This window comes from Lagopus muta, chromosome 27, assembly GCF_023343835.1.
Source record: "Lagopus muta isolate bLagMut1 chromosome 27, bLagMut1 primary, whole genome shotgun sequence".
NCBI lineage: Eukaryota > Metazoa > Chordata > Aves > Galliformes > Phasianidae > Lagopus > Lagopus muta.
The window spans coordinates 2,786,517-2,810,886 of record NC_064459.1 but is presented as its reverse complement, the minus strand read 5'-3'; the positions used below and the strand labels follow the sequence as shown (position 1 = coordinate 2,810,886).

At 47.0% G+C, this 24,370-nt stretch overlaps 3 protein-coding genes and 1 long non-coding RNA gene across 13 annotated transcripts in view; 1 reads left to right on the top strand and 3 right to left on the bottom strand.

The window, feature by feature from the left end:
• SLC23A2 (solute carrier family 23 member 2) overlaps positions 1–1,909 on the bottom strand; it is a 50,819-nt gene extending 48,910 nt beyond the window's left edge. Inside the window, exon 1 of one of the 2 annotated variants that reach the window (XM_048928005.1) lies at positions 1,785–1,909. The gene's annotated coding sequence lies outside the window, so the exon portion shown is untranslated. The remainder of the gene's footprint in view (positions 1–1,784) is intronic. The other variant, XM_048928008.1, reaches the window with a different exon arrangement.
• Positions 1,910–1,950: 41 nt separating this feature from the next.
• On the top strand, positions 1,951–13,235 carry LOC125685161 (uncharacterized). Of its 5 annotated transcripts, none has more exons than XR_007373390.1 (3): positions 1,951–2,059; positions 3,109–4,597; positions 5,400–13,235. It is a non-coding gene; the product is annotated as an uncharacterized LOC125685161 (long non-coding RNA). The 5 variants fall into 5 exon arrangements; XR_007373393.1 differs by lacking the exon at positions 1,951–2,059 and having other exon boundaries at positions 2,066–3,334; positions 4,387–4,597; XR_007373391.1 differs by lacking the exon at positions 1,951–2,059 and having other exon boundaries at positions 2,066–4,597; positions 5,400–5,642; positions 6,208–13,235.
• Positions 13,236–14,293: 1,058 nt separating this feature from the next.
• On the bottom strand, positions 14,294–18,865 carry TMEM230 (transmembrane protein 230). 5 transcript variants are annotated; one of them, XM_048928012.1, is made up of 5 exons: positions 18,569–18,865; positions 17,615–17,733; positions 16,383–16,510; positions 15,830–15,952; positions 14,294–14,808 (listed from the first exon to the last, which is right to left on the bottom strand). In XM_048928012.1, exons 3-5 carry the CDS (start codon positions 16,479–16,481, stop codon positions 14,668–14,670), a joined length of 363 nt encoding a protein of 120 aa, XP_048783969.1. In that variant the 5' UTR covers positions 16,482–16,510; positions 17,615–17,733; positions 18,569–18,865; the 3' UTR covers positions 14,294–14,667. The 5 variants fall into 5 exon arrangements, with proteins under 5 accessions (XP_048783969.1, XP_048783968.1, XP_048783967.1 ...); XM_048928011.1 differs by having other exon boundaries at positions 18,573–18,865; XM_048928010.1 differs by lacking the exon at positions 17,615–17,733 and having other exon boundaries at positions 18,573–18,864.
• Positions 18,866–20,862: 1,997 nt separating this feature from the next.
• Positions 20,863–23,971, bottom strand: PCNA (proliferating cell nuclear antigen). Its single transcript, XM_048928113.1, has 6 exons — positions 23,621–23,971; positions 22,964–23,061; positions 22,523–22,590; positions 22,210–22,404; positions 21,793–21,916; positions 20,863–21,406 (listed from the first exon to the last, which is right to left on the bottom strand). Exons 1-6 carry the CDS (start codon positions 23,839–23,841, stop codon positions 21,324–21,326), a joined length of 789 nt encoding a protein of 262 aa, XP_048784070.1. The 5' UTR covers positions 23,842–23,971; the 3' UTR covers positions 20,863–21,323.
• Positions 23,972–24,370: the final 399 nt, after the last annotated feature.

Here is a 24,370-nt window from a genome sequence, read left to right as displayed (position 1 = left end):
GAAGAACTTGGCTTGTTAAGGAACAGGTGGAACCCAACCCACCCCAGCTCTTTCCCTTATCCCCAGGGCTCTGACAAGACATTTTCAACTCCAATTTGCATCTTTCCTACAGCCAAAGGCTTGTTTAAATCCACGATAAAAATCTTAGGGGTTGTTTAACCTCACAGCTAACCCAAGGTTGAATTTGTTCCAGTGCAACTCCCAGTTAACACTGCTATAATTTCAAGCTACCTGGATCACAACTTGAAACTGGGAGTAGAGTTGCAAAAGCTCATCAACTACAAATCCGATTGTTCTACACGTGTCCAGGATTGTTTCATGCTGCACTGCTCTGAGCTGCTTGCTGCAATAACCCCTTACTTCTAGTGAAATCACCCAGCAGGTTAAGGCGTGCAGTTCTAGTGCCTTGCTCTGGCAGAGTGCAGCACTCCAGACTGCTCCAGCGTTTGTTCTGCTTCTCCACTTGGTTTTCCAGCCCGCATCAAACTCCAGGTGCCAGCAAAACCACTATCCAAAACAGCTCCTATTTTAAGCTTAAAATGGGTAATTTAAAGCTCACTCAAGTAAGGCAACACCATGATACACGGGGGTATACAGATGTGTTAAGCTCCAAATGAGAACAGAGCATTATTTCTAATTCAGGTGGTCAAGTTCAACAGCAAGTTGCGCATTTATTTGGCACAGAACTCATACCGAGAGGTGTGAACAGGCAATAAGACGTCCAAAATTATCACAGAAGATCTTCGCTTTGTCTTAAATACGTTTGAGGATTTTTCCCCTTTCCTGCCAAAATTTTCAATAGGCTCTGGAGGCAGCTGACTGCCTTCTGTGTTCGGCCCCACTCCCCCATCTACAGAAGTGATGAGCAGACCCCCAAAGCTGAGCCATCCTTTGAGCCTTCAAAACGACAACGATGCTTCAAAATGAAGGGACAGGAATCTCTCTGCCTACACGCTCATCCTTTATGACAAACCTACTAACGACAGAAAAGCACAATGCAGGTATTGAGGCATTACCCATTAGGTAATGAAACCCAACCAGAGGTTCATCGACAAGGTTTTTTTGTCAGGGCATTTTGTATTGACTGCATTTGGCCCCACCAAAACACATCTTAAAACAAAAGGGAACTGTGCACGATGGGGCTCACAGACCGAAACAGGAATAGAAAAATGAAATGCCTAGAGCTGCAAAGGAAGCAACACACAGCCCACAAGCCCCAGTCATTTAGGAAAATAATAACGATAAAATAAAACCCTCAAATCACATCGTGAGAATGGGATCAGACAGATGGGGGGGGAGAATCGGGGGATGGGAGTAACGTGAATTGCTTCACCCCATCTTCGAGCTGACGGCTCTGCCACCCATTTTGTTTCCAATAATGAAATAATTAAAAAAAAAAAAAAAAAAAGACGCGTGACACGACAATCTCCGCAAAAGAACACCCACACCTACGGCCCCCCACAGCCGGCAGGTGGCTGCGGCCGCAGGCGCCACCGCTCGCAGCCCCTCCGCAGGGCAGCCCCGGCTCGGAGAGGGGAGAACGCGGAGGGGTTTAAAAAGAAAGAAAAAGGGGACGCGGATGGCACAGCAGCCGCCAGGCCAAGGTGAGGCGCAGCCCCGCAACATGGTGGAGGCTCCCCGGCAGACGGCAGGAGGAGAGGATGAGGGGGAGAGAAGACGGAGGGCAGCGCGCGGAGGTGACAGCGGGCGGCTGCCGGACGGCGCCATGGGGGAGGCGCCGCTCGGGCTGCGGCCTCGGCGCGGCAGGAGGAGGACGGGCTCACCTGCCATAGCGGGCGGCGAGGGCGATGGAAGCTGCGGCAGCGACGGAAAACGCGCCAGACTCCGCACCCCTCAGTCGACAGCGGGGAGTAGAGCGGGGCCGGGGCCGCCCCGCCAGGCAGAGCACGGGGCGGGCCGGGCCCCGCTCCGCCCCCGCCAAGATGGCGCCCGCCGCCTTCTAGGAGCGTCTGAGCAGCATGGCGGCCACGCAGCGGGCGAGCGATGGTGGCGGGAGCGCGTTATGAGGCGATCCTGAGGCGAGGCGAGTCCTGCCGAGGTGCATTGCTATGGCAAATGGTGTTGGTGCGGGCTCGGGGTGCACTGAGCCCATGCGTCTTCTGGGGGGAGTTCATAGAACGGCTTGGGTTGGAAGGGACCCGAAGGATCAAAAATACATAAATAAATGAATAAGTAAATAACTCCAGTTCTTCTAATAGGAGAAGTGATGGCAATAAAGACATTCTTTCTTCCCTCCAAGGAAGTGGGCACCCTCAACATGAGATGCCCCCCAACACACACACTGCAATCTCTGGCTTAAAGTCATGTTAAAATCTCAATTTTTCTCACATGTTCAGACTTTTTTGCTTGAACAGTGATGGGCACATCACCACACAGCAGACTGGTCCTGGAGCACAGAGCTGTGTGTTTCAGGCTCATGGCAGATCTCTGCTGCTCCAATAGCCCACACTGGAACAGACGTATGCTTTCTCTTCAAGCCTGTTGGCCCAAAAATGAATATATATAAATAAATAAATGACATTCTTAATTGATTTTGGTACTGCTAACTTGCTTTAATTTTGCCCAGAGAGGTTGTGGATGCCCCAGTCTCTGGATGGGGCTCTGGGCAGCCTGATTCAGTGGTTGGCAGCGCTGCCCTTGGCAAGCAGCTTGGAGCTGATGATCTGTAAGGTCCCCTCCGACCAAAGCCATTCTGTGGTTCTGTGATTAATTTGTCTTCTGCCCTTTTCGAGTGCGTACACTTCTCGGATGCATTGGGGCCCATTGGCTCACTCTACCTTTTACGTCTTGCTGCCCTTCTGGGAAGCCACAGCCCAATGCCGTCTCCAATAATTCCTACTTTTTCTCCCACGGCAAAGCTCTGCTTCAAGCAGCAGTGCTAACTTACAGTAGGTGTCCTTGAGATAATACTGACTGATGCTGAGCTTTCTCCCCAAACCAGCCTGCTTTGTTCTTTGATTAAGGTGCCTTGTAGCTGTAACTGGAAACCAAGTCAATAGGAAAAATTCTGCTCTCTGGACCAGTGACACTAATTGTAATCCATTGCATCATTTCACCCAGACCTGCAATTCTCTGTTGATCTTCCAGGTCCTTGCCTTAATAGTTGCTGTTTGCAGAGTTCAGCTGCTCGGAGTGTTTACTGAGTATTTGCTCACCAGCTGTCTGACCCCTTCCATCCACTGCCGGTGTAAAGAGGGTTTCATCGGATCCCACTAAAACCCAGGAGCTTATTTTAAGACCGTAGACTCTATGAGGCCCCTGGAGCATTTGTGTTTCTTATCCTTGTGCATCACGCAGTTCCACATTCACTGAGGTACTCTCCTTGTTAAGCTTCTAAAAGGCTTTCAAATTAACCATATGCAGGACTATACAGGACACAGATAAGTCACAAAGCATCTTTTCTGCTTTGTATGCTCTTGACTATGGGTATCGATCCGTAAGCATTGCTCAATGCTTGGCTTTAACCCAAACATATACATATATTTAATTGCAGCTTTTAAACATTAATAGACTTTGTTTGTTAGGGCAGAGGACCGTGCAGCCATGATAAAGGAGACATTTTAGTACTGTAAGATTGATTGAGACTGCAGCAGTTTCACTGCTGACAGCAGTTTGTATAGGAAGATGGATTGTATGTATCCAGTGATTCAGTCTCCCTATGAGGATTTCTCATGTTCAGAAATCATGGTCAGAGCCACAGCTCTAAGATTTCTTTTAAATCCAGATTCAAAATAAACGTTCTAATTTTGCCAACATAGCGTCCCTCAGTTGAAGACTGCAGAGTGAAATACAGGTAAGCAAGAGATCTGTGAGTGGGAAGTTCACGAGTCAGCCTGAAATTTAACAGATAGAGACCTCAAGGTCTAAATAATTACAAGGACAAGCAAAGAAAGGATGATAAACGTGCATTTAGTGCTCTAAAAATTGAGTGGGACACCATTAGATCCCCTGGATCCACGGGCTCAAACCCAGCAAAAGCACTTTCAGGCCTTTGTTCCTATGAAGTAGACAAATTACTTTCCAGGTGGCTTTCTGTGTTGTCAGATTTCAGAAAATACCCTGACATTCCAGCTGGTTAGGGAGCCGGAGCCCACTTGGTGTGGTCATGCTGCCCTGCTGCTGAAGAGTAAGTTGTCTTGCTGGGATTATTGGCATGTATCACCCTTCATTATTAAAATGAGGTCTTTATAAACACTTTCAGTCTGAGGGATTCCTGGGACCATAAACAAGTTGCAGGGAGCAGAGATACAGGATGTGCATTTGTGTGTCCTTCATAACAACAGCAAGTATAAAGGGAAATCGACAGCCATTAATCATTCAGTGTGTAGATCTTCGAGATGTAAAGGACTGACCTTCCTGTTGTAGTTTCCCTTTATATGTGATCTAGGAGCTTATCAGAAGGGGAGAGATGTGAGGTCCTCAGAGCTCACCTGGATTTACCTGAATAGGTGAAGTGTTGCTGCCTCCAAACACCACATTATGTCTGCTGTCCCAATTAAACCAGTGTGAAATACCTGTCCATCTACAACACATCTCCTGAATCCCTCCTGAAGTCGCCCTAACTGCCTAAATTCCTGTGAGTACTCTTAAAATGCTCAGTTCTTCAGCGAAGATTAACAGTCCTGTCGTCCCGGTTCCTCCCTCTGTGGTTTGTGCTAATCAGTCATTACGCTTGCTTTCATAAAGCAGGATAAATATTATAGTATTAATGTAATCACAGTAGTAACAAGTAGGGAGTACATGAGCAAGGAGTGTGTTGTGATTTTTGCCAGCTTGAATCACTGGAACGCCTCAACAACAGCATGCAAGTAGGAACTTGATTTTGTGGTGAGGTTGTGCCCATGTCAAACTCCAAGTCTGCTGAGCTGGGTGTCCTCTGCAGCCAGAGAATGCAAGATTACTGTGATAGTCTGGGTAACTAATGAGCATGTTCCCCAAGCATGCCAGTTTTGTTTGTTTGTTTCTTCATGGCTCTGTAAAAATAAAGTGGTAAGGACAGGACTACAGAAGGTCAGGGCTTTCTTGAGATGCAGTGCGTAGGTTACTGGCATAAATTTAAATGCTGAAGTCTTTTTGGCTGGCATCTCCTCTGTTTACTCAAAATTCCCAGTTTAAACTGGAACGTCACCTCCATTTGGACATGAGTCATTGATCTGAATACAGGATCTCCAAAAGAGTAAATTCCACCTCACATCCAGTTATATGCAGAGATGGTTGTTTTGGAGCTGGGATCTGTAGAAATTTTCCAACTGCCCATCTGATTTTGTCAAAAAAATAAAAAAAAAGCAAGAAAATTAAAAAATTATCATAATAAAAAATAATAATAAAAAAGAAATTTGCCTCAATCACTTTAACAGTATTTTCTGTGGATCCCACAGGTGGTGTTGAGGAGTTTAGAACTGCCCAGCATTGAACATACACATGGACAACGAATAACATCTCTTTACTGGATTATACAAAATAAAAACAAACCCCTGGCATTTCCACAGCTGCCTAAGAGGAGAAAGGAGCCTGAGAAAAGGCAGTTTGTAGGTCACCAGCTGTGATAGTTTTTCTTCTGGAGTATGGAGTAAGTGAAGACAACACTGAACTGAGCAGACCCTGGGTTTCTATCCTAGAAGGTAAAAAAATCCTTAAGAAATGCTGTCTGCCACCACCTAGTGGAAAATACCACTTCAGCTTTCTTTGACCTACATGGATTTTTAGTTGATCTTGTGGACAGTCCTGACTGGATTGCTGTTTTTTTTCCCACCCCCATAGTGCTATATAGAATTAGAGCTTGCAAAAAAATTCATTCCAAGAAGTATTTAAAAACTTAACGACGTACTTCCTGATCTGAGCTAAATCCTCCATTTTGTTATCTGCAAATGGAGATTCTGAGACCCAGGAAGAGTTCTATGAGGTTTAATTAGTGCAAAGTGCTCTCAATACCAATAGGTCTTTTTGGTCCAAGGACCTCAGACTGCTTTGGTCCAAGTACTCAAATTACTGAGGTTTCAGCCAGCGATCCAAGAGGGAGATGTACTGCTGTGCTTGCTATATGGAAAGATAAATAGCAGGGGCTGCAAAGTTACAGTTGCCAGAATTCACATAATAAATCAATAAGCAAAGAGAAGAAAAATTCTGCATAGCCGCAGAATTGTTGGATCCCTACTGTTCTCATCAAGATGGTCTTCGCTCTGATAGCTTTCAGAGAGAGGAGACCCTCCTTGGCTTTTGTGCACGCATGTATTCTGCAAATGGAGTCCAGATTCTGGCAGAACAACCCAGGAGTTTCCCGTGCTGCTCACAGGAGGGCTGCTCAGATCACACTGCTGCGTGGAACGCACAGTATGCATCAAAACGTTGTTGGCAACACTAAGTCAACCAGACAGCTCGTGCTCTGGATGAGAAGCGAATTTTCTTGATGCTGTTTGGTGCCTTAGGGGCTGTACCAAAGAGATGGGACTGAACCTTCTGTCAGGTGTAAGGCCTGAGGATGGAGAAGACAGACTTAGCCATGTCTCAGAGCTCACTCCTAGTCCTCCTGTCACACACAATGGGGAGTCCTTACACATTGGGAAGAGTAGAAGCAGGAAAGCAGCATGCCTTTGTCCTCCCTGTTCCCTTTTTCTATCAGGTTCCAGCTGCCAATACTGAATTGCTGGAGCCATGTCTCCTGACCCTGAGATTTCATGACGGCAGCAGCAGAACTGCAAGAAGCACGTGGCTAACAGCTCTGGACATTTTTGCTTTGCTGCTCCACATTCACACTGGCATTTTGCTTGCAGCCACCCATCAGATGAAGCCTGTGTCACTGGGAGCAGTGATGTCCAGGCAGGAGAAATGCTGAGTTTTGCCATCTTATATCAAGATCGTGACTGGCTGCTGTTCAAAGCTGTAGCAGTAAATGGAGCTTCTGTTGACAAATGTGTATGGACAGAGCCGGGCCAAGAATGACTTATTCTTACTTAACTCACTTCCAGAAGGGTGTGGACATCGTGCTATGTGAAAATCATTTGGAAGGCCATTAGAGGAGTTTTGCAGCATAGTGTGAAATAGGTTACGTTAAGTCACCTCCCCTGGGAATTCAAATGAAGATCCTTTGCTTTGTAAAAGTCAGCAGCATTTTTGTGGTTGTTTACTCGTATCTCAGAGCAGTGATAACAGACAATCCTTGCCTTAACCTTTTCATTACTTCCAGTCTGTTCAGGGAGGAAGGACGGTCTGGGACGGTGGCGTTGCTTTTATCTGCGATCTGCCCGTGACTCATTTTGTTCATCACATGGTAACAAAATCAAGCAGTGATGTCAGGAATGATAGAAAAGTGATTGTTGCGGAATCAATCCCCTCTAGCAAGTGGCAGAAGACAAAATAAATGAGTGTAGCACTGAGGCATGAGTCAGAGATGGAAACAGGACAACAAGCCCTCTAAAAGCTTCTTCTGAGCTGTCACTGTCCAAACCACGCTGACAGGATGCTTCATGGGAATCGTCACTGCCTTGGCTAGAAGAACTCGCTGAGGCAGGAGGGATTGCTGGGCCCGAACCAGGGCTCAGTGGGCAAATGGAGAGCTGGAAACTGTGGCAATCTTTTCCAGTTCCTTCTTTCCCTGACAGCTGAACTAACACTTGTCACAGGAGTGCAAAGTAGGCAATTACAGCAAGCGTGGATGCCACAGGGCTGGGTGGGCTCGCTATTTATAGCTTCCTACTGAGGGAGTTTTCCCACTGTGCCACTCTGCACACAGGGTAAGGTACAGTCCATGCCTTGAAGGGCTCACAGTCCAGATAAAATTAGAAAAAGGAAGGAGAAGCAGCCTCTTGTGATGAGAGCCAAGACTCAGGAGATGAAAGGACAAAAAGGAAATTCACAGCGGAGCCTGGAACAATGAACTCCAACTTCTCCCCAGCAATCTGCCCTTCCTCTGGTTAACTCTTCCCTGCCTCAAGTCCGACCTCTCTGCTACTCATCGTAATTAGTGCCAGTTTGATACGTCAGGAAGAGGAGTTTTTCCAAGTTCTGACCTGTCTTCCCACTGTTAAATTATTTTCCCTCTGGCAGACGTGGTGAAGGGACGTGCACGCAGCCTGTATTCCCTCCTGGTTCTGTGCTTCCATCCCAATGAAAGAAGGATGGGAAGAGTCCGGACTGCTCAAGGAATGATAAACTCCCTGGAGAGCAGCAGGCCATCAGCTTCAAGAATTCACCGCCTCAGACAGCTGTGGATGTGAGTCAAAGATAGACGTCCTCCTTTGTTTCATGTGAGGATTAGAACAGGAGCTGTTTGTAAGTTGAGCTCTGCAGTATCTTCTCAGCAATTGGAAATGTGGTCACAACAAAGAGAAAACCTTTGCAAATCTAATTTCTTTGTACTAATCTAGTACTTGAGGTTGGAGACCATCCACTGGCCTACTTACAGCCAGGCATTTGAAATGCTGCATTGCAATCCTGCCCCTGTTGTCACGCAGTAAAATACAGAGAAGAGTCACTTGACTTACAGCATCAAATACAGAGAAAACGAGATACCTGTCTGGAAAGGAACCACTTAACACAGTGGTGAAGAAGTCTTGCTTCTACTTGTACTGTTAGTGCTGAGAGGCAATAAAAATCATATTGTAGAAGCTGGTAAACTTTTTAATAGTGATTTTAATGGAAATAACTTACAGAAAATGGTGTAATGATGCTAATGAGTATTGGCTTGTTTAAGATCTTTTACTTTCACACTACATACACTTAGGTGTAAATCCACCTGACTTCCCTTGCTGGATGTAGTTTTCAGCTCCGAGGCTGATGCTCTCACACGAGTGAACCCCTCGGTGTTGCTGACTTTTGGTCGAGTGGTTCGACCACTTGCATTAAACACGATGCAACATATGAAAATGCAACTGAATGTCGGGATGCAGTGCAATGAAAATGCTGATTCCATCTGATGGGTCAGTGAGAGAGAAAGGAGGGATTTGCCCTGGGTAAGAGCACATGGAAATGCACAGAAATGAACGCCAAGCCCCAGGTCTCTCAGCCTTTCCTTGTAAGAGACTTGCCCCTTGCCCCTGATCAACTTCGGGGCCTTCCACTGGGCTCCCTCTAGAAGTTCCCTATCACGTCAGCAAGACTCTGTGTACCACACATTTCTCACCAACAAGGACAGAAAGGTTAAATCCTTGGTTGACAGGTTAACAGCATGATTTGCAGCAACAGCTTAAATAAATGGTTGCAGGCACAAACGAGTAGCAGGCAGCTAATCCTTTAAAGGCTTAAGTGCAGCTACTACTGCAGTCCAAGTAAATATTTCAAAATAAAATTAATTAGTGGTGACTGGTGGATTTCCTTCTTTGTTTTGCAAGCCCAGGCTTAAATGGTGACTCCTCCACAGAATTTATGCTTTCGATGCCAAAACTGCCATTTTGCAGGTGGCTTCTCAAAGACAATGAGTTGCAGTGTTGTTCCTTGCAGTAACTGTAGCAGAACTGGAAAAGTTACAGATGAATCTTGTAGGTCCCTGTTCCCATCAGAGGCATCAAGGGCTCAGTGTCGAACAAAAGTACAGCGTAGAGGAAAGGTTTGCTTCCTGATTCTTGCCATAAGTAAGCTCTGCCCAGCCACAGAAATAATGGCCTTAATAATGGCCTTACTTCCAATTAAAAGATTTTTCTTTACACCTTCATAGACAGAGGTCAAAGCAGGAAGGCGAAAACCTCAACATAACCTGTACCCAACCAGCACAAAACACAGCCTGAGACTGGAGAAGAAAAACACTCAAGCAAAAGCAGCAAAAGGTCAATGAAATCATTTGAAAACAATCATTTACAATCCACAATCAACCCTTTTTTTTCCCAAGATTTTTTTCCTTTTACCTTGACCTTTGACTCCATCTCAGAACAAAGCCAATTTTCTCGTGAGGGAGGAATCTCTCGTGGTCCACTGAACTGTCTGGACTATTTTTAGTTAAACACAGCATTCCTAAAAATCTCAAGCTGCTTGTGTATTAAGGAGGGAGCAAGGAAGCCCTGTGACCACACACCATTTCACACGGCAAGCAAGAACACAGCATGCCAGATGGGGCTGAATGCAGAGCTCTAGGAGAAAGAGCAGTGTGCCTGCAGTTTTCAGTAGATAAAGGAAGGGGAAAATGGACAGCGTGCACTTACCCACTAAAATGATGAGCTGCAGCTCCAGAGCACAGCAATGGGAAATCTGCCCAGTTCTGCCAGAGAGGCAGAAGTCAAGGAGATTTGGAGATCTGGAGATGGGGAGATCTTGCTGGGAGGAGCAGGACAGATGCCCAAAGGGAAGGGTGAGGAGAAAGCTTATGGTAGCAACTCAGGGAGAGGCAGAAGATGTGAGAAGTGGTTGTATGAATGAGCTGATGTCAGGGACATTTAAGGACTGAGCATGAGGGGGAGGAGTGGGGGAAACTCGTTTAGACCTCAGCGTAAGTGGAGTATAGCACATATCTGATTAGATGGGACAGAACTGCGGTGCCGAGTCATTTCTTCCTGCCCTGCAGGGTTTTCATGTCTTCTTTTATGCTAAGCAAAATCCATATCGCCATAAAAGTAGCATTATAGCACTGAGCCTCTCTGTTGCTGAATTTGGCTAACTGCAGATGGCAGAAGAGAAGCAGACCCCAACCACAGGGTCTAATCTGAGTGATGGGTACCAGAAAAGCACTCAAGATGCCATTGTCAATTGTGATGTTTGAACAAATAAAACACTCATTTTAAGGCTATATTTGGAGCGCATTGGCTGTATCTAACATGCTCCAAGTGAGTCATCACTTTCTCTCTCCCTCATCTCCACAGATGTTTCACACAATTTCTGCTAATATATTTTCAGGACTAGGATCGGTGACAACCACTCCTCTCTGCAGATAGTCCTCAGCCCTCAACCAGCACAGCATCCAGGCAGGCCTCGAGGATCAGCTTATCAATGAGGACATAAAATCACTGCTGAGAGAAGAGAATCAAGGTGAACCCAACAAGGAGGAACAAGAAACCCAAGCTCCCACTTTTCTCCATCACTGTAGAACCAGCGGTGAGCCCTGCTCTTCTTCCCATCCCACGAACCTCCCCTACAGGACAAACACATGGAGAAGCTCAGAGAGGTCAATCAGCAACAGTGCCATGAAACACACAATATAGTGCAAGGAAAACTGCTGCTCAGGGCACTGCACCCTGTTTCCCAGGATGTTCCCTGTACAGCTGAGCAGAGAACCATTTGCATAAGGCTTTGGATAACTGTAGCTTTTCCTATTGCCCCTTTCCACTGCTGAGCACCTCTCTGTCTCCTGTCTTTGCCATTTGATACAAACAGCCCCTTGCAGACAAGGCTTCGCTGCAGGATTTCAAGCTTGGGGCTTGTAGATAATGTCTGCAGCTACTCAGATAGTCTTCACTGCTACCCAAACTGACCAAAGAAGTTGTGGATGCCCCATCTTTGAGGTGCTCAAAGCCAGGTTGGATGGGGCCACGGGCAACCTGACCTGGTGTTTTGACTGCTTGAGGGACATTTCCTCTGATGTGATGACGCTCAGGAATTTGCATTAAGCTGTGCTCACTCCAGACACTTAAATAAAAATAATGAGATTGATCGAAAAGGAGTCTTTGCTTTTATAAAGAATACATTTGGTGCAATTTCTTTGTGACTTCTTTGCAGCTCAGGCCTCCAGGAGACTCTAGAGTCAAACAGTCATAAATACACCACACCACAGCAACAGAACAGCACTGAGGATATAATGCAGGTGCTCATAAAATAGAGAAAAGCCTTAACTCTGGGTGCTTGTTCTTACTGCAGTTCTTGTGTGTAACAATACCCCACTGAGCCATATAAATGCCAACTATTTTTATCTAAGACAGCTGCCTTGCCCAGAATGGATGATGCTCAATATAGGAGACAGCAATTTGGTATTATCCTCATCCATCAGTGCTCAGCCTGTGCCTTGCTCATTGGTCAAGCTCTGCTCTAGAACCAGAAACTTCTCCACAGTAATGAGGCTGCTGTCATATCCCAGCACTCAGGCACCAGAACAACAGCATATGAGAACAGCCTCATCTAGAGGGAGAACTCTGCTGCCCTCATGCAATGCTTGAACAAAAACATGAGCTGACAGCACCGGCTATCCTCAAAGCTACACCAGAGGAGCATCACTGCTATATGAAAGAACCGTGCTCATCATGGAAACAAATGCTTGCAGTAATTCTTCCAGATTTTCCAAAATGTAAAGTCAGCTTGTTTTCTGAGAAAAAAAATGAACAGCAGGTATTACTGCACTGCAGCCAGACCACAGAAGTTTGAGCATAAGGAAGTTTATAATCTGGAGGAAAGCCATGCTTAGAATACAATATGTGAACACACAGAATGAGGTAGTCAGGACCTACATTTTTTTGAGTAGTAAATACACCTTTTTCCTCATAAATAGACATAAAATATCCCCATGCAGAGGAAATATTCCATGTGTCCCTCCCTCATACAGACCGCCCCGAAAGGGACTGATATATTTGCACTGTGCTTCTGTTAAATGACAAATAAACTGCCATCTCTCCAGAGAAGTCAGCATGCTCCCTCCGTTCCCCAACCCTCTCTAGCAGCCCCAGGCTTCCCAACTTCCTGCTGCCCCTCAGCTCCCCTCTGCTCCTTCTTTTCCATATAAACTTCCCTTCCCCTTCCTCTCCCGTCTCCCCAAACCAAACAAACTCACATTCTTATCCCCTTATAAAGGCTGATTCATGGCTTTGCGTCAGCAGCAGCGTTTCTGGCCAGACCCAGCTTTAACTGAGGGATTTCAGCTGCTGTTAAGTGGTGGTGACATCTGGGAAGCTGGGCTGCCATCGGGAGCACGAGACTGGTGGTGGCCAAGGCCGACATGACGCAGCAGAGCAGGGGACATGCGTAGCTGTTGCCTTGGGAGGAGGGAAGGGAAAAGGGAGATCCTGGATTCTATCAGTTGTTCCTCGGAGCATGCCAGCAGGGCACGCACAGGCCAATGAATCGAGTCAACTCGGGGAAGAGACGGAGTTTAAAAAAAACACAACCTCGGCTCAGGCTCTGGGTTTGATCTAGAGCACTGGAGGAAGAATGGCAAAGTGAGGGAGGAAAAAGTGAATCTTGGCCTTCCAAATCACAAGTGGCCCTGGGTTGAAAGAGACCTGAAGGATTATCTAGATCCAACCCTCTGCCTGAGTTGCCACCCACCATTTCAGGCTGCCCAGAGCCCCATCCAACCTGGCCTTGGGCACCCACCGCTTCTTTGGGCAACACAATGAAGCACAGACTGATGCCACACCTGAGGCACTGCATTGCTGCTCTACGGAGGGTAATTACTGATCCAGGTGAGCCGGGGTCCTGCAGAGCAGTCAGAGCTGTTGTGAAGCTGCTGGCTCAGCAAAGCTTATTGCTGATTGTAGCAACTGCATCAGAAACTGGAAGCAGTAAGCAGCAGCATATTCAGCTCATTGCCCAGAACCATTTCTAGACTACACTGAAATCTGTGAAGGTGAAAAAGATGAACTTATGATTTGTACACAGAAGACAGAGAAGTTTATTTGTGTTAAACACATATACTTGCATCTTGCATTTCTGTGTCTTGTCACATAAGTTGATCTTCAGGATATTCGGTTCAGTCCCACTTCAGAGACAGTGAGCTTTGACTTTGCATCAAGTACAGACCCACCAATCTATTTCCCCTGAATAACCTATGGCTGAAGCTAGCAATACAATACAAACAAGATTTATCCAGTACAAACTATACAGACTTGCTTTTTGCTGTTCTAGGGAGTAATTAGCAACATATCATCTAGACAAAGACAAAATAATCCCAAATATACACACAGTTAGAATTCAAGCATCTGCAATACCCACACACCAATCAAAACCAAGGTTTAGATATTGAGATTCTTCAAGTCCTGGTCCAGATCCCAGTTTTTCTCCCCATCTCTATTTGCTTTAAAATAATGAGTAAAATCCAGACATAGTAAGTCCTTTTAGAGGATAACAAGTTGACTTTGCCATAAGCAAGAGAGGCATGGAGAACAGCCTGCTTCTGAAAAAAGTTTGTTGAACAAATAGGATTGGTCAGTGTAATGATGAATTGCACAGCAAATGCAGTACGTGCAAGTTATCTCATGCAAGTGCATTTTGCATTTGACTTTCATTACTCCAGACAAGCACAACACAAGTAAATTGGGAGAATTTTGGATGGGCAGAGAGCAAAAACAGAAAGAGATGCAAAGCGTTCGCGACGTTAAACCCAAGGGTGGCCACAATCTCTCAAAAAACAAACAACCAACAAAACTCTTTGAAACAGTATAGAAAAACAAATATCTTTACTGATGGAACTCTCAGACTTTTCTATTTTTGGAGATCGGCTAGAATTGCTTTGCTGAGGAACTTCTTACAAGCAACTGGCATCATATACCCAAGAGGAAAAATACAGTAAATCACACGTTCTTCCCACCTAACTTTGCAATCCTTTTGGTCACTTTCACATTCAGCCCCCATCCCCACCAGCTGAAAGCTTTCAAAGCCTCCCCACAGGGTTTTCAAGACCAGGACAATGCATCTTGAGACTGACATGTTCCGTTTACAATCTTAAAGGCTCCCTCCAATATTTAAGATCACTAGCAGCTCTTAACACTAACCTACTGGTAATGCTGTCCAGAACATGATTCAGTCATCAAAATCTGGGATATCATCATAGGAATAGCCCCTGTAGCCTTTGGAAGCATAGTATGCAATGCGCAGGTGGTAGAATCCTGGGAGGAATACGAGGATCCCAATGATGAGCACGGGGATGGCACGGTCTGTTCCCTGCAGCAGAGAGAAGAGCGATGTAAGTGCCACGAGAAGGGATCTACATCGAGGTCTTTTTCTTATTCATCCCTATAAGGGTTTCCTGGCCCAAAAAATTCATCTCGAATCAGAAATCTCTCAAGCTTTATCATGCTAAGCTCTGATGCCCTTCCTGGTCTGCTCCTCACTACAGGAAACCTCAGCTGAACTTTTCCTTCGGGTAGGAGGGTGGCTCCTGCTGACACGATCACATTACAAAGCTGCCAACCACAGGCCAGGCGCTGAGCACTTGGCTAAGATCAGCCCTGCTATCAGCGCCTGGGCTGCTTCCGATACGGCCAAAATGCTGCTGCTTCCACACTGATAAGCAGCAGCTGCCAACTGTAAAGCAATTCCATCCTGCACAAGGCAAAAAGTGAAGTATGCCAAGCGCAGCGTCAGTGGCAAGTATCAGATCTGCTTCCAGTGGGTCATACATGTAGAGGAGATAAATAGTGCTGCGTCCTGCATGGTGACCAGGTGTCCCCTACAGAAAGCAACAGATCATTGTTAGAAGCACGCTGATCAGAGCGTTGTTCCCACCAAGACAGCAGTTGGCATTAAAAGGAAACCACACTACCAAGCAGGACATAGAAACTCAGCCCATCCTGACCGATATCCCACCCAGCCTGGAGCTAGAGAGCTCAAGGGTTGGATGTGAGGAACAGTTTCTTCTCAAAAGAGTGGGCAAGCACAGGCACGGGGAGGTGGTGGGGTCCCTGGAGGTGTCCAAGAACTGTGGAGATGTGGCAGAGGGACATGGTCAGCAGCATGGTGGAATGGTTTTGATCTTAGGGGCCTTTTCCAACCTGAATGATTCTAAGGCTGATTCCATGATTCTAAATGGAGCTGTCAGCAAACACTGCTGTGGTAGTAGAGGGAATTACTTTCTTCCTTATAGACCTTTTGTGCCAAGTTTCTGCACTGAAATTATGGTTCATGGCAGGCTTTGGGAGGGGCAAACACAGAACTAGAAAAGAGATGCAGTCAATCCACTTACGCCTTTGCTAATGTATCCTGCCAAGAGGAGGGCTCCGATGATAATGAGAAAAGTTCCAATCATGAAGAGCACAACAGCCAATGCAATTGCCTTGTAGGGGATTTTTGGTGGGCTCTTCTTGAACTGGATGGAAAAAACCCAAACGTTAAGCAGCTCATCTCAGTGCTGTTCCCCTACAACCATGGCAGAGATGTGAATATCACAACCGGCAGAGGACAAGAAGAACGTCTGCTGCAGCCTCCCTACAATGAATCCTGTCCATGCATCCCCTGCTTTCTGGGGCTGCATTTACACCCATTGCTCTGATTTTCATCCCCCTCCAAATAAATGAAGCTGACTCTGTTTATTAAACAAACAATCTTATTTCCAGTTGAGCTCTGTGGGTTTTCCTGAGCAGAAGGGCTAAAATTCTGTGATTAAACATGGTGAGGTTGGACTTGATACCTTGGATACCTTTTCCAACCTTCATGATTCTATGAGTGGGCATGGTGATGATGGGTCAACAGTAGGAATTTACTTGCAGAACAAAGCAGTTTTTTTCCCCACACTTTACCTGCAGGTCAATATATCCATCATCAGTGCTGGCGAGCTTGGAATATTTGACTTTGCTACTGGGAATCCCAGCAGAGAGATTCGTTCTTGATGGCATCATTACAGTGAGGTGTGGGCATCAGCTAGAACCTGGAAAACATAAATAGACCAAAAAAAAAAAAAAATCAGAGCAAACTGGGTGATAGGGTCAGATGAGGACTATGTTTATTATGGCAAGCACAAGGAGTGTCAAGCTGATACTAACCAGAAGAAATTTATTTTCATAAGTTACTTCTTTTCAAACAAAGCTTTGTATCCAAGCCTAAAATACAAAGACATGGATATGCTTCCTCCCTGGCAGCACTCAAGGCCAGGCTGGAGGGAGGTGCCCCTGCCTACAGCAAGGGGTTGGAACTCGATGATCTTAAAGGTCCCTTCCAACCCAAACCATTCTATGGATTCTATTATAAATGCAGAAGGCAAATTTGTCAATATTTGAAAACAAAATTAATGTAGGACGTGTTTCAAACCTCATACTGGTTCCAGAATAATATCCCTTGTGTAAATTGGCTCTACTGCACAAGGAGGTCACGCTTCCTGCTGCAGGATGTCTGAGGTCTACCTATTTCTAAACAGGGTAATTAGCAAACAAACCCAAACCAGAACTAAACAAAGCAGCTTTTCAACCAGACATATTTTGCAATAAATCCATTTGGGAAAAAAAAAAAAAAGTTAAAAAAAATAAAACCGATGTGAAATGGAGCTATCATCATTGGGATAGCTTGAGGCCTGAGTCAGAGGGAGCATGAGGGTGTGAGCACTGGGTGAAGCAACCAAAATGCAGGAAGGGGCTACAAACCATAGGTCACTCCTCTATCCAGCTGCAAGGCAGGAAGTGTTCAGGGTTGCACTTCATGGAGCTGCAGCAGAGCTGAGCCCTGCAGTTTCACTCCGTGTGCAGCCAAGCCGTGGTTTTGCTACCAGCAGCGACAGCAGTGCTGATTGGAGCAGGGAGCTGGGCAGAGCCAGTGCTCCTCTTCTGGGCACTGAAGGTGGATCCGACCTCACGCAGCCCTGACTCAGTGCAGAGCCCCTCAGTGAGAAGTCCTGCAGCTTCCATGCAGGATCTGTGCGTGGGGCAGCGCTCACCCTGAACCCGCTGCCTTCCCAAAGGTACAATTTACTCACTGCACCAATTCAATAACTTCTAATTTCTGGAAAAGCGTGAATAATAATAATAAAAAAGCACACGACCTTATGAGCATATGTCCCAGATGATAAAGGTGCCTTTCTGCAATTGTGTTTGATATCCCATGAAATAGCATCTCCTCAAAGCATGCTCTCCACTGGAACAAAGTAAATCCTTCATCTCCCTGAGTGATAACAGAAATTCTTTTTGCAATCCTCTCTGCTCACTACGCTTTGGTAAATCCCCCTTTAATGCAATTTTTATTTAAAATAATAAATTAAAAAGAAATAACAAAAACGCAACACTGTGATCTTAAACCCTCCCACCTCCTTAACGTGAGCTTATTTTGCTTCTTATGGAGGGGAAAAAATACGCATATCCATCCCCATTGAGAGTGGGAATGCCGCCCACCTCCGGGGCAGTACCAGCCCTCCTCAGCTCCTTACCCATCCCTTTCTTTAGCTCTCACCCATCCCTTTTTTCCCTCAGTGTGCCCAAATGCCCTTGGAGATTTCCACGAGCCCTCGGGGTAGAAGTGCAGAAAGGAAGCAGGCAAAAGAGAACAGCACATCCAAACCTAACAAAGATCCCCACTCGGCCCTGTTGTGCCCTGGGATTGTTTATGCTCCCTGTCTCATTGCTCATGGGCTGATTCCCAGTGGCCTCCCAGGGATTACTGCTGATTTACACTAACTGTCCCTGCACACTATTAAGGGCAAATGCACAACACTCCCTCAGACTCCACATTAGGGGCTATATTCAAGCCCAAGCAAATGTAGCGCTGCAGGCCAAAGTCCTATTTCTCCCCCAGAGATCCACAACACACTTCTACCCTCAGTGCCCACATCAGGGAGGGGAGCAGCATGTCATTTCCTGCCCCGCGCAGAGCTCAACGCAGACGCAATACACCCAACCAACCCCCAAGGCCCCCCCCATGGATTCCCTGCTGCTAAACCCACATCAGGCCCATCAAATCCCCCAAAATCTGAGCTCTGCGAGGCTACAACGAGCAGAGTTACCTACGGCTCACGCTGCTGCTCAGAGCCATCGCTGCCAGCGCCGCTTCCTGGCCGTACCAACCCAGGAAGTTTATTTTGATGACGACTGTTTCCTTCCAGGTTACGGCGGCAGCTTTGCTGGCTCAGCTCTGCGCGGTTTTTCTGAGCCTGGCGCTGAGGGGCGGCAGCTGGAGGGCTCAGGGAGCTGTGGGCAGGCAGTGCGGGCACATCTGCTCCATGCAATCCGCTGTGCGTTGCCCTGCGCGTAAAAGGAAGCACTGGGTATCGCTGAACTGCAGACACAGCACAGCCCTTGGTCACTCAGACACATCTAACAGGCAAGCTAGAGCCAAACGGTATTAAAAGCACCTGTATTAATTGGGAGGAATCACAGCTGGGATTCACTCCATCCAACTGCTCCCAGAAAAGCAGCCGAGGGTGGTTGCAATTCCTGCAAATCAACACATGCACTGATCTGCCACCCGAAAATTGATTTCTCCTGAAATTGCCAAGGATCCTCCATCTCCTACTTTTCCTCAATCAGACATTTTTGCAAACAAAGGCCTCAAAAGTTTCCCTCTTCCAACAGAGAGAAACAAGCAGCATTTTACTGCACCTCCCCATTTATTTTTAAGAGGGAGCAGCTGTTGGTTTTTCAGCACTGTTGTGGCAACGGCAACGTGAATATTCATACATTAAGCTGATGCAAGGGTTTAGCAGAAGGCACAGCCACAACTCAGAAGTGCACAGACGATGCTGAAAGGTGTTTCCTACTATGAGAAACAACTCAATCTCATTGTTACAGCAGTAAGTAATGAAACCACGTGGCTTATTTTTATTTATGGGTAGAACAGCAGACATAGGAGGTCAGTGACCCCCACTGCAGCAGGAGGCGGCACAAGAAGCTATTTGCTTCTAATGCAGCACATCACTGACATTGAATCCTCCCAACTCCCATCATGGGTGTTTAATTCCCCTCTGAAGCACTTAATTGCACTTGGTAGTACAACAGCAACCCAGTGTGAGCAGCATTACATGTGGGGTTAAAAAACCCATCCCTCCTATGGACAATTCCCATGCACAACTGAGCTGCTGCTGCAGTTTTAGGGCAGCTGTTGCTGTCAGGTGTTTCCTGAAGGTCAGCAACATCAACACTAAGAGAATAAAAGTGGCGCACTCAGAGATGAGGAAGCTCAATATGAGATCTAAGACATTGTCCACAGAAAAAGACGTGCTGCCGAAAGCTTAGAATGAAAGGCACGAGGAATTCCCACCAGCAGCCTTTGAGCAGGAGCTGCTCTGTGAGCAGCCCTGTCACTCTGACACAGCAGAACTGGTTGCCTGATCAGCACTGCCACCTCACAAAGGTCTTTTGCTCCACCAGCGTTACCCAGCTGCCCTGCTTGGTGCACTTTGCACACAGGACATTGTGGATGATCAGTGGAAACAAGCACCTTCTATAAGAACAATGAACACAGTATTAAGACTGCAAGTACTCAATACTGATCAAGCCAACGAATTGCTCCTGTGTTTATCTTCATGTGTGGTGGAGTCACTGAGGATGAAGGGCAAGGATTTAGGTGGATAGTAGCAACGTAGTTACTGAATAAAAACACTTTACTCAGAACTTCTCAAACCCAGCTTCCACCATCAAGCCACAAAGCACACTGCAAACTTGGCATCTCCATGAACGGTAACTTAAGTAAAACATTCTCAACGTAGGTGACTGCAGCACATTTGCCACACGTGGGGCAGACACAAGAACAGAACTCATGCAGAGCTGTTGAGGAATGGCTTAACATCAAGAGAGCAGTAACAGCAGAGCCGAAAGCAAGACTTTCCAGCTCAGGTTTAAGGCACTATGGCACCACAGCATTTGTCTACATACTGACTTCATTGAAAGCACGGGCAGCAGCCCCAGGATCAGTCCATGCTGGAACAGCTGAGTCTCCAATATGCAAATCTTGTTTATTTTAAGGAAAACATTTCACAAATCTGTTCCACTGGAACAGGCTGCCCAAGGAGGCTGTGGCTGCCCCATCCCTGCAGGCATTCAGGGCCAGCCTGGATGTGGCTCCGGGCAGCCTGGGCTGCTGGTTGGCGACCTGCACACAGCAGGGGGTTGGAAATGGATGAGCGCTGTGCTCCTTTGCAACCCAGGGCATTCTATGACTCTAAACCTCACTAGCTTAAAGCAGCATCACCAATGAATTAGTTAACTGAGGTTTCCTATCTCCTTCAATTCAATGCTTTAACAGAGGGACTGTACACCAGCACCTTTTGACAAAGCAGTGATTGATCTGCTCACACTGAAGTAGCATAAAACCATGAAGTTATTTTTTATTTTCACATTTCAGTTAGAATACCAGCTTCAAAAATAAATGAAGGGGAAAATAAACTTGTGGCATACTTAAACAGCAACCCTAACCAACTACAGTTCCACAGGTGAAAATCTAGGAACCATCTTTACTGAAATTAAATATTGCACTCCTTTAACACACGTTAAGAGGAGTATTTCACCTAAAGACAGCATCTAAAAAATTATTGCAAGTATAGGCATAGGCTAGAAAAAAAAATTCCTATTTCAAATGACATCAGCATAGCAAAACAAGTTGAAAAATATTTACAGAGATATCTACAGAACATCCTTAACAGTGCTGACTCGATGCTGCAATGCACTGACATTTCTAGTAACATGGAAGACAGCAGACTTCCTTCTCCAAGCTGGTTGTGCCCCCCAAGAGCTGAGCAGATCTCCCCCTCAGTCCCAGTGCAGTTAAGAGCCTTCTTGCTGGTCTTCAATCTTTGGAGCCAGGTAGTATTTTAAATGTCCCATATCAGCGATCTTGTACTCCACAACTGGCAAAGACAAAAGGGCATTCAGAAGTTCTACATAAAAGCAGTTAAATACATTCCTAATAGAGTCTGGATAGTGGCAGGACCGGGGGGAATGGTTTTAAACTGAGACAGGGGAGGTTGAGGTTGGATATCAGGAGGAAGTTTTTCGCACAGGGTGGTGAGGCACTGGCACAGGCTGCCCAAGGAGGCTGTGGATGCCCCATCTCTGCAGGCATTCGAGGCCAGGCTGGATGTGGCTCTGGGCAGCCTGGGCTGCTGGTTGGCAACCTGCACACAGCAGAGGGTTGGGACCAGATGAGCACTTGGGGCCTTTGCAACCCAGTCCATTCTATGATTCTAAGGGAGATTCTTTTACAAGGTTTTCAAGAAGAGCTGCTTCTACTTACCCAGAGGAACATCTGCAGACATGCTGAGTGTTACTGTAGGTGACAGGGGGGTGGCTTTGGTAAAAAAGTTCAAATACCTCAGAGCAAAAGTCAACTGGACTGGCTCATTCATTTCTATTGTAACCTGGAACAACATCAGCCAGATCAAAGTTTGGTAAACGCAAGTTGCAGTGAGTTTCCCCAGACTTCTCAAATCAGCGTCACAGACCTGGACACCTCATGCACAGTTCTAGTCTCTGCTCTGCTCCATGCAGGGCTGCTTCAAACCCCACAGCTAAGAAAGTGCCAGCAATGATTCATTGACTCTGTTCTATACATCAGAGAAATACTGGATCCAGTGATCTACTTTAGCCCCAGTCACATCAGTAGAAACTTCAGCACAGAAGACACCACAGTAACCATTAACATTCAACTTACAGCTTCTTCCTCTTTGTCCACGTTACTGGTCTGTGACAGCTTGATGTTTCCATTTCCTAACTCTCCATTAGCTGAAAATTTCACACCGTCTTTTGCACAGGAGATGACAACAGCATCACCAATGTGGCTGAGGTCTCTACAGATGCGTGCAAATTCAGCAGAAGGCATTTTCACAACACAACTGTATTCTTGTTCCTGGAAAAGTAGTGATAAACTTATACCATGGAGCTTTAAAACTTTTGAATTCTAGGTTTGTACATGAGGAAAGCATGCTGTCCTAAGAGTGTGTGCAGTCATTCAAACAACTACTTACTGGAATTCCAAGCTGTTCCACATCGAGATCCATAAGCTTCATCTCATAATCAGAAACCTTTTCCTGATCTAAGGAAACAAAGCAGTTTTGACCAAGTGTTTCAGAGAAGTTATCACCTCAAGTTTAAATTTTGCCCAGTTTTTCTTCCAAAAGAACAAGGCCTTAATTATGACAACAGGATTCACTTTACTTGGTGACCTAAAGAGCCTTCTGGATGCTACTAAAGGAACGCAGGCTGCCAAGATGAACCTGTAAGCACTTACATAGCTCAGGGATGATTTTCTTATAAGGAGTATTAGGTAGATTTCTACACCTCCAAAGCATTTGAAGTATTTATATACCATGCAATTCCTCCCACTCTTCACAACAACCACGCACTGCTTGGTCTATGAAGACTGCCTTTGTTTTCTGGTAGCACACAGTGTCACAAATACCACTCACTTGGTGCTTCAAACACGAGAGCCAACGTATCCGCATTGTCTTCTGCCCTAAGAGTTATGATGTCTTCATTTCCAGCACACTTCAGTATTTTAGACATGCTAGGGGACAAAAGGCAAATCACTACAGATTACAGAGCACGAACACCCTCCCATAACCTACCAGCGTTAAAACACACCTAACGTGTCTGAAATCACAGAACTTGCATGTTTTCCGTTATTCCTACACGTTACCACTAAACCCTTCTAGGTGCCCGCTGCCGCCAAGCTCTGCGCCTGCTGCACACACTTTAGCATTGAGTAGAAGCTGCAGCCAAGTAAAAGGAGCCGGGCCGGGGCGTGCAGTGAGCGCCAGGGGGGGGGGGCGGCAGCGCCATTTTTCCCCGCCAAACTTTCCCGCCACAGCGCGGCGCGCGCCCAGAGCCGGCAGTGACGTCACGGCTGCTGGCGGGCGCCGCGAAAAACGGCGCGAGAGCTGTGAGGAGAAAGGGGGAGGGGCGGGGGGGGCCTGGAAGCGGAGCCGGGCACAAAAAAACCGCTTCCACACCGCGTGAGGCCCAAACCGCACATCTTCCCCTTATATCGCCCCCACCCCAGTAGGGCTCGCTCCCTTCAATGCTTGAGGCCGGGTCCGGCCCCTGCGCGGTCTCACCGCCATTACCTGTTGAGGTTGACGCCCATGGCGATGTTACGGTCGCAGCGGTAGGTGTCGAAGCCCTCAGAACGCAGCGTGAGCTGCACCAAAGAAACGTGCGAGGAGTCCATGCTCTGCAGGCTGATGCCGCCTGATCCTAGGTCCCAGCACGCCTCGGTGATGAGGTCCTTCAGGGCCTCCAGCACCCGCTTGAGCACCGAGCCCTGCACAAGCCGCGCCTCAAACATCCTGGCGGCAGCAGCGAAAACAACCACGACACAGACCACGACACGGCCGCCAACTGCAGTAGCCCGCCAAAGTCACCCTTATATAAACTACGCCCCGCCCACCGCCGCACCGCAGTCAATCGCAGCTCTACCCTCTCGCTCTGCGATGCCCTACCCACGCTCATGTGACCTCTCCGGCCAATCGCGACGCCGTTTCTACAACTTAATCCCGCCTCCTAACGCCAATGGAACCAATCAACACACATGTTATACAGCACCGCCCCCAGCACCGCCCCGCCTCGCCGTGAAGCTATGGCGGTGGGGCCTGCGAGGCCTGACAGGAACTCCGGGCCTGAGCGAACACCGAGGGGAATTCCCTCTCTGAAACAAAATCGACACGATTCGGGCAGCGCCCATGCAAGGCGCTCTCCGGCCTGCTCCTCCCACCCTGCGCTCAGAGCCGTTTTCCCTGCTCCACCACCTGCTGCGCACCCGCGCCCACCCATCACAGCGGCGGCCTCCTCGCATCCGGGTACACATGGGCGTGGCT